Source organism: Pseudomyrmex gracilis, unplaced genomic scaffold (genome assembly GCF_002006095.1).
Source record: "Pseudomyrmex gracilis isolate BER0280 unplaced genomic scaffold, ASM200609v1 scaffold_58, whole genome shotgun sequence".
In the NCBI taxonomy this organism is placed as follows: domain Eukaryota; kingdom Metazoa; phylum Arthropoda; class Insecta; order Hymenoptera; family Formicidae; genus Pseudomyrmex; species Pseudomyrmex gracilis.
This window is the reverse complement of record NW_018020642.1, coordinates 167,105-176,077: the sequence shown is the minus strand read 5'-3', so window position 1 is coordinate 176,077 and position 8,973 is coordinate 167,105. Positions and strand designations below refer to the sequence as shown.

Sequence of the window (8,973 nt, the reverse complement as noted above, 5' to 3'; positions counted from 1 at the left end):
AAAGCACGCTGAGTTCCATCCATTAATGGAATCCGATGAGGAAATGACCGAATCCTTGGGGAGGATGTGAGCGAGACGTGTGTGATCCAAGTGTGTATGAGGCTACCAATACATCGAGGAGGAGCTTTACTTACGAGAGCGAACTCTCAGATGCGCTCCGCTGAATGCCTAAATAAATGTCACAGTCGAGAAAGTCGGAGAAAAAAAAGTTGTCCCCTTTACGGATAAATTCTGTATCTCGATTTTGTAAATGTACACGCAATAATCGTGTATGTGAGATCGTGTTTCAGTTTCGTAATAACATAGAAATGATATACGTATCACGTGTAATTATTTATAACGAGATATCGAATTTGCTGCACATATATGCGGGACTTTTTTTCCTCCCCGAAGAGAAATGCCACAGAACTTAAATGCGAACAAATTTTAATAAATTGAAATTTTACATCTCAATTTTTTCACGTTACGCGGTTTTTTGTGACCCGAGCATTTCATTAAAAAAAAAGCGGCATTCTGTATAATGTGAAGATCTTTTTTTTGTTGACAGCGCTATTGCGTGTGTTTTGCCAATTGACTTCGCGCGCGAGCACACTCTTTTAAAAAGGCACTTCGAAGCGAAACGAGGTCTTCTAGTACGCCGCAAGAAATCAATTCGCATTCGATCGACCGATCGATCGACCGTTGCGCAAGTGCGTCTCCGACAGGTCGAGAACCTCTTTCACTCGAAACGCTTCTCACCGTTGTCAATTTTTTTTTTTTTTTTTTTCATTTCAAGGAACAAACAAACCGGTTGCGCGAGAGAAAACGAAATAAATGTCACCGCCGGCCGTCCCTGAATTATTATTTTCCGAGAAAGGAAGTAAAAATAACAATAGAAACATACTGCTAACAAGTAATGTGTTCATTCTTGCGATATTTTATTTTATTACCTGAAGCACTCGATCGTGCTCGTCTCTACGACAATGAAAAAATATAAAAACCTATAGATAAGACGTTGCGCATCACATTGCATATATATCAAGGTACGACTTTTGAATCTCTGCGTATATAAGATAAAAAAAAAACAAAATCTATCCTTTGGCGAAAGCGCTTCGTCGACGTCTAAGAACGCTGAGTAGCCTACGTTGCTGAAACTATTGTTGTTCCTGCGAAACAAGGTCCGACCAGTACGTCGCGTAGTCCTTCAGTATGGATCCTCTGCAAAAATATATCAAATACAACAAATAAATCAATTTATAAATATATAAAGTCACGTGACAGGGAAGAGAAAAAAATACACGTGCTGACTATAGTCACGTGACTAAATATATACATATATTACATATAAAATATATATTATATGTATATATATAATATATAATATAATATATATACTAATATTATATATAAAATATTATATAATATATATTATATATTTAATTATACCTTATATTGTATTATATGTATTTATACTACGGTAAGGTCACTGTCCTTGATCACGTGATTACGGTATATATATATATATATATATACCGGTATAATATATATAATATTATATGTAATATATATAATATTCTCTTTTTTACTTTTTTCCCTGTCACGTGACTTTACTTTCATCACGTTTTTAAAGACACGTTTTTTTCTGACATCTCCCATATGTGTGTTATATGATTTTTAAAGACGTATATAATAGCTGTCATCGCGGTGACAGATTTTCAACGTGTTATGTACACTGACAAAACACGTTAAAATAAAAATAACAATAACGTACGCGTAGCGCGCGCCTGTGTTGTGCTGGTAATATATAATTATTGTATTTGTCAAAATTTGAGAAAAATAAATATTTTCCAACGTATTGCCTCTCTCTCTTTCTGAAACTTTGCGGACTATAAAAGACGAGCTCCTGCCAAGCCACCGACTCGCAGCTAAATTTTCTGATCGTAAATCGCAAATTGAGATTCGCCGGATCGTGCGATTGCGGACGGCCGAGTGGCAAAAGCAATTATTTCCCATTGACCGATGTCACACAATTAGCCCCCTGGTCACATCGCAAACCGACCGCGCGCAAATTATCACACTGCGCAATTCCATTTTGCCGTTATTGCATTTGTCTATTCGTTCGAAATCGCAAAACACGCATCTCTGAATCCTTAATTCTCTCACTCCCATAATTAAAGAAATTGCCAAGCGCATGATATATACCTTTTTTTCCTCACTTCTCGACTGCAAGTCGACGCGAACTTGCGATGTAATAACGTCGCGTGTGCATTATCATCGGAAAAGTATCATTACCGTGTGCGCAAAAGGAATAGTTCGTAATTACATAGAAAACTATAGAGATTGCGACACGGTCTCGTCGTCCTTGGCGCGCGCGATCGCGCGGATTTCCTTCGCGAAATTGCCTCGCAAAGAAAAGTATTCGGGAAAAAAAAGTTCGTCTTGTGCGAACAAATTCTACATTTTATGTTCTTCGTTTACAACTTGGTGTTTGTTTGTTAACAAGATAACTAGCGTCGAAGAACAAAAACAAAATATGGCAATTAGAAAAAAATAATAATAACTTAAGAAAAACTTTTTTTTTCTCAGGAGAAAAGAAAGATCGCACACTCACGTGAAGTAAACGCGACCGCGCGAATTCGGCGGCGCGTTCCATATAAAAGTGGCCTGTTCTTTGTCGCGCGGATCCGCGTGTGTCACGGCACTGCACTCGGGATGCGTGTTCGTGTTTGGCGTTTGCGCCCAGGATCCGATCCACTCGTTCGTCCCGGCATCGCGCGCCTGCAGGAAAAATCCTTTGAACGGAACGTTGCCGCCTATGGTGACTGAAAAAAAACAATAAATAGAAGCGAGTTTTAATGAAAGACGGCCCGCGGGAGTAAAATTCGATTTCTCTTCCAATCTTTTCATGTGCAACACGCATATCCCGCGTTGTCGTGACACGTGCGAATTTCACGTGTCCGAAGCAATCGCGCGAGTCCGTCGATATGTATCCGGGTATAGAAGCGCGTATCAAAGTGATTTTTTTTTTACGTAAAAAGAATGGGGAGAATAACACCCGTAATGGAGGAAATTTTTACATTTCTGTCGCGTAGAATTGTCATGTAAAATGACACGTATGAAAAAAGTATACAAACGGCGCGGGATATACAAATAACACAGCGGATGTAAATAACGAGCAGAAGCGATTACGGAAGATAAATTTACCGAATGAAAACGAATGAACGCGCGGACGGGCATCATATTGTTCAAATCCGCTGCAAAACTCCATTTACATTTCGATAAATATTTAAACATATTTTATATGTGTTATGACATAATAAAAGAGTATGATGGAAAAATAAATTCACATCCCAATTAAAAGTGTATCTAGAAGTTATTTTTGAAATTCATGTTGTATTTTAAATTTATATTAAATTACAAGTATTATATATTTTTTATTTTAAATTTATATTTCATTTATCGCGAGAGCAAATAACATTCGAGACAACGCTTGCTTGCAAATCTATTCCAGGCGTTTGAGAACAAACAGAAGCACGGCGTCCACTTGTCAACCTAATTCGCTATTGTTCCATGAATCGACGAGACCAACGGCGGTTGTTGTTGACACGTTCGGTGCATTTTCACAATTGCATCTGATTGATCCGATTGTTCGGAAACGCGAGCTCTTTCTTGAGAAAAATGCGCATATTTGCGACGGAATAATGTTTTCGATATGAAAACATATTTTCGCAACAATGACGAACTTCGATTATTTCGTTGTTGCACAAAATTCTATTGAATAAAAAAAAAAAACATACGGATGTTAAAATCCACGAATGGATTTAAACATTCCGTGTCTCACCTACCTGTAATTTGAGAATTCGGTCCGTACTGCGACGACGAGGCAAGTATTTTGTAAGGACTCGTGTTCAAGGGCTGCGATCGCGCTTGGCCGTGATAGGGCTGATTCGGTCGTGGTTTCACGCAAGCGTCCACCGGTCCGCCGTCCGGAAATCCGCGAACGGAACAACAGAAGACGAGCGCGAACAAGATCGTAACGTAGGCAAAATGCATCTCTACTTCACTTCTTTCGGCAGGCAATTTTCGTACATGCAATAAAACGAAAAAATTTGATTAACATCGCGATTAACACTCGAACCAACTTGTTGAAATAATAAATTTAAAATTTTTTAATTTAATTATTGAACTTTAAAGCGCTTTTGTTCAATGTACGTGTTGAAAAAAAAAAAAAACAAATGTTGGTCAAATCTTTGTGAAATAATTTTTCAAATAATTGTCCATTGACGAATATAAAAACTATTCAACTCTGGTTGTTAAAGAGAACGAAGAGATACAAACGAGAAACAAACTTACTCGAGAAACAGATCCGCAAAACGAAAATCGCGCGAAAAAAAAAACAGCTCTTGAGAAGTTCGCACAATAGATCCGCACGTAAGTAACTAAGCGACCACCCGAGGTCTGCGTTGCCGGGATCCCGCTATAGAATCGCAAAGCTGTGCCGAGTTCGTTAATTGATCACTTTCACTCGATTCCTTCGTCGATCCTGCAACCGGTTCTTGTCTTGTGTGTGTTTAGGAGAATATCTACGAGTTTTATGTAATTTAAAAAAAAAAACCAGCAATTACATATTATATTACAACATAATGTAATACGTATCATTAAGTAATCTGTATCGTTAAACAAAACCTATTTTAAAAACGAGATATTTCTTCAAGCGTGAACATGTTAAGTAACAAAATATTATGTTCGTTAGAAATAACGCGTTCTCGAGTCTTTTTTTAAGTAAACTTTATCATGTTTACCTGCTGTCAAACGATTGTTTTTATCGGTGTTTTACGTTCTGCAATACGCATCTGTGAAAAACTGTGTTTTGTTTTTCACAAGAAAATGAATATCGAACACAAACATTTCGAGAATTTGGATAAGAAGGAAAAATCAAACATTTACATTTTTTTACTTTCTTCTCTCTGTAGTTCACCACATAAAAACGATATTACATACAAATATTTGTTTTAACGTGTGAGATAACGCCACGTGGTTCACAAAGCGCGCAACTCTTCGAGAGACGTTCGGTTTTTGCACAACATAAATCTTTGACATTTTGCGTTTTTTATCGATTCGTCGAATGGGTGAGCACATTCGCAACGAATCGAGTTTATTGCATATCGTACGCGCGATTACGCTCATTTCGCGAGTTTGTCTCACGCGCCTTTCACCGCACTGGATATTATATTGTAATGTCACACGTTACAAACCGCAATGACTTTTGCATGTCACACATGCGTATCGTTAACATTGACCTTTACCATAATGCTTTCTTTTGTTTTAATTATATTGTGCTATGACATTACATGTATATTTGGTCGAGGAGAAATACAATGAAGCATTGAAACGCTCGCGCAGCGAGCCCGATCACAATGCGCGCTCCGACACCTTGAGCGAGCGCGCATAATGCAGAAGCGTGCGCGTTGTTGCATATTCATACACGCGCGTATACATGCATATACATACATATGTGTATATATATATATATATTCTTTGACACGAATGTGAGTTCACTCGGCAATGTGATTTTTCATATTGTATTATCGATTCTCCGCTGCCCGTTTAAAGGCCGTGGAAATATTTCTTTTGAACACTCATATTTCCCGTAAAACAAACAAATGCTCTATTTGCTCCCACGCTTGTTTTCTTTTTTTTTTTTTTTCTTTGGTTTTAATTCGAGCAACGTTAAAAAAGGTACGTTTAAATTGGCACGTGTAATCGAGTTTCGTTTTACACCAAACGGAAAAATTTGTTGTGTTCTTCGTGTGTATAAATACACTTGGTTACATCGTGGAATATTTCGTTCAATTAAAAAAATGCACGTTTATATTCTATTTTGTGTGTTTTTTGTGCGCGCACATGTATAAAAAATTCTTACGTTAAACTGAAATATCATAACGGGAAGTGAATACATTAGACACACATTATACACGATATATGCATACTTCCTTATAATGCGTAATATATATAGATATGTGTATTTACATATGTACAGTGTCCCGAGTTTGTTTTTTTTTTTTTTTTTTTTTTTTTTTTTNTTTTTTTTTTTTTTTTTTTTTTTTTTGTTTTTACTTTCGCTATAACTTTTGAGTAAAGGTTCTCTCTAGACATCTGTTTATAGAATATGTTTTTCTTTTGTTTTCTGTTTTTACAGAACATACTGCACACACAGGATGTTTGTTTATTTAACCTGGAATAATGTCTGCGTGTCCGTGTAAGAAAACGTATAAAATATTAAAATATTTCTCGATCGTATAAATTGGACACACACACGCACACACATTTGTTGGATACTAAAAAAAAAGTATTCTAAATATCTTATCTGTAAATCGAGCGCAATGATCGTTAAAAAAAAATCATATATCGTATTCTGTGAAAAGAGAAAAAAAACCGAGTCGAAAAAAGTTCTTCGAAATCCGCGACAACCGGATATCGCGCTCTCGACGTTAAGCGATGAAGTTTCTCTCACTTTCCGTCACTTCTTATTTCTTCTTATCGTTCGCCGCGAAGGTTTTACGGAAGGATTACAATCTATGCGGCTGGCTAATCTATTTGTGTGATCTAAAAAAAACAAAAAGATTTGCCATTTGATTAATGTTGATTCACGTTTTTCATATCGAGTAAAGGTTATCAGGAAGCAAGCGTGAATACTTTAGATCGCCTTCGATCACTTCGATCGCGCAAGGTCGCGGAAACCATCCTCTTACGCGCTTCGATTGCGCGTTACCTTTCTGATCTTTCTCACCGAACAGCCAGTATCTGCGAAACAAATCAAAAGAGGTAAAAGCAACAATTTCTGAAAAAAAAACAACGCAATGCGAAAAACAATGTGTGATCGATCAACGTACTGCTTCCAACGCGTTACGGTCACGATGTCTCCCACGTCCAGCTTGATGTGAGGTTCGTCGGAGCAACGTGGATGACAAAACACGCCGAAACCGTGACCGATCGGACATCTCGCTCCCGACGCGGATTTGATGATTCTATAATTGCGCGCTCGTTTCCGTTTGTCCAATTTTTGTGCGAGCTGTTCCCTCTGCGAAGCGGAGCAATCAAGCGTTTCTATGTCTTTTTTTCGATACCGCGCGCATTTCTCAGTTTTTTTTCCCGATAACATTAAATTTACCGTTAACGTGTATTGATCGCATCCGTCGATAACGGGCCACGTAATTCCATCGCCTACGGGGGTGCAGTCCAGCGTAATAACTTGTTTGACATTGAAGAGCCATCCTTTCGAATACGGATGCACGTATTTGTTGTCTGTGTTTCCACGTCGATACCGGGCCTTCTCCAAAATCCAACCTTCAATTTCTGTTCGATTTCTTACAATGGCTAGTATCTATAAACAATAAAGAACAAAAAACGTAATAGAAGTAAAATTGACTCGTGCGATGCAGAGAATTGAAAATTATTGGACGTGTAATTGTTTCTACACGATCATTTTCACCTGGAAATACAGCAACATTCCCAGCGCGAGTTGAACGCCGATCGCCAGACCGATGCTAAACATCACTAGTATCAACGTAATGAGCGACGGCGGTGGGAACGGTAACGGCTTCACCGACAACACGGTCGCCGTCCAGGAGATCAATATAACACTGGAGAACCAGGAACCGGCAACCGCGGTGGCTAAGAACGTCGCGAAGTGACCGTGATTGCGATGTCCGACGCACGTGTTAATCCACGGACAGTGATGATCCATTTTCAACACGCAACGATTGCCTAAACCCGAATAAAGAAGTTAGAAACATAAAAGATTGAATCTACAAACCTGGTAGTCTGCAGCATGAAAAAAAAAAAAAAAACGTATATATATAAATCTCTTACATCTTCTGCAATGATGCGACCTTGGCGCTTTGTATCCCTGACAGACGATGCAATACTGCAGATATTGCACATCTATGGCCTTTTCCTAAAAATACACAATTGTTTCTATGCACCAAAGTGTTCCGTTGTTGAAAACAAAGAAAACAACAAAAACACACAACACAGTTAAATAAATAAACGAATATATTACTGGCATCCACTTCGGATCGAGATATCCGGGCCCTTCGATAATCGCGTTGAGGAAGTAATAAAGAGTGGTCAGACACAAGACAAAAAAGGACGTGGATATGGCGGTATCCAGATAAGACTCTCTCGGCAACTGTCTGCTGCAGTGTATCGTCATTATCGTGATGGTGTGTATGATACCTGAAAAACGCACATTAAAATAAATCATCACGATGAGACGACGTGACGAAGAAATTTCGCCATTTTTTTCTCTTTCATCGTCGAACGAGATTTGTATTTCGCGCCGATCCAAGCGACCGGCCGGGTCGCTTCGGATACGAACGACGCGCGTGGTAACTCCAAAGCCGGACTCCAATACGGATCGATAAATATGCATCGTCGAACAAAATGGGCGCAGACACGAATACATTTTTCATTAAAACGTAAAAAATTACGCAACGAACTCGAACGCAAATCGCGCGAGCGAGCGCTTTTGACATTCAAAAGCGCTACGCCGATATCAACAAAGTATAAAAAACGCGCACACGATTTTGCGCGAGTTTCCATTTTCGCGCGCTAACGAAAAACAAAACAATCGCGCGAGAGAAATTGTACTTTAACACTCGTTTAATAATTTGCATTTCTCCGTCGCAGTTTTTTTTCAACAACAATTTCGCTGAATCGCGGCGCAACACTCTGTGATTTTTTTTTTCTAATGGTCTCGTACTCTGTCACGTACCCAGAGCAGTAAGCGGTCCCCAGTGACATAACTTTTTCAGCCAACCAATGCACATGTTGTCACCATAAATCTGGTCCTCGTCCGCCGTGCGAATCTCATACGATCGGCCGATGCCGACCGCGTTTCTAATCTAGACTGCGATTTCTGGCAACAAAAAAAGGGAGCATATCTTCATCACGCTGTCACGCGGCCCAGGTGACAGCGACGCTTTCCCGAAC

The 8,973-nt window shown here is 38.9% G+C and overlaps 2 protein-coding genes across 3 annotated transcripts; both read right to left on the bottom strand.

Annotated features, from left to right (window-relative positions):
- Positions 1-893: 893 nt before the first annotated feature.
- On the bottom strand, positions 894-6,053 carry LOC109854010 (putative defense protein 3). Of its 2 annotated transcripts, XM_020426681.1 has the most exons (6): positions 4,927-6,053; positions 4,782-4,842; positions 4,333-4,562; positions 3,825-4,045; positions 2,591-2,801; positions 894-1,197 (listed from the first exon to the last, which is right to left on the bottom strand). In XM_020426681.1, the coding sequence occupies exons 4-6, from the start codon at positions 4,030-4,032 to the stop codon at positions 1,134-1,136; spliced, it is 483 nt and encodes a 160-aa protein (XP_020282270.1). In that variant the 5' UTR covers positions 4,033-4,045; positions 4,333-4,562; positions 4,782-4,842; positions 4,927-6,053; the 3' UTR covers positions 894-1,133. The 2 variants fall into 2 exon arrangements, with proteins under 2 accessions (XP_020282270.1, XP_020282269.1); XM_020426680.1 differs by having other exon boundaries at positions 4,782-6,053.
- Positions 6,054-6,064: 11 nt separating this feature from the next.
- Positions 6,065-8,836, bottom strand: LOC109854007 (palmitoyltransferase ZDHHC6-like). The gene is made up of 8 exons (XM_020426672.1): positions 8,756-8,836; positions 8,042-8,217; positions 7,852-7,936; positions 7,472-7,746; positions 7,151-7,363; positions 6,873-7,060; positions 6,676-6,783; positions 6,065-6,585 (listed from the first exon to the last, which is right to left on the bottom strand). Exons 1-8 carry the CDS (start codon positions 8,808-8,810, stop codon positions 6,573-6,575), a joined length of 1,113 nt encoding a protein of 370 aa, XP_020282261.1. The 5' UTR covers positions 8,811-8,836; the 3' UTR covers positions 6,065-6,572.
- Between the last annotated feature and the right edge of the window lie 137 nt (positions 8,837-8,973).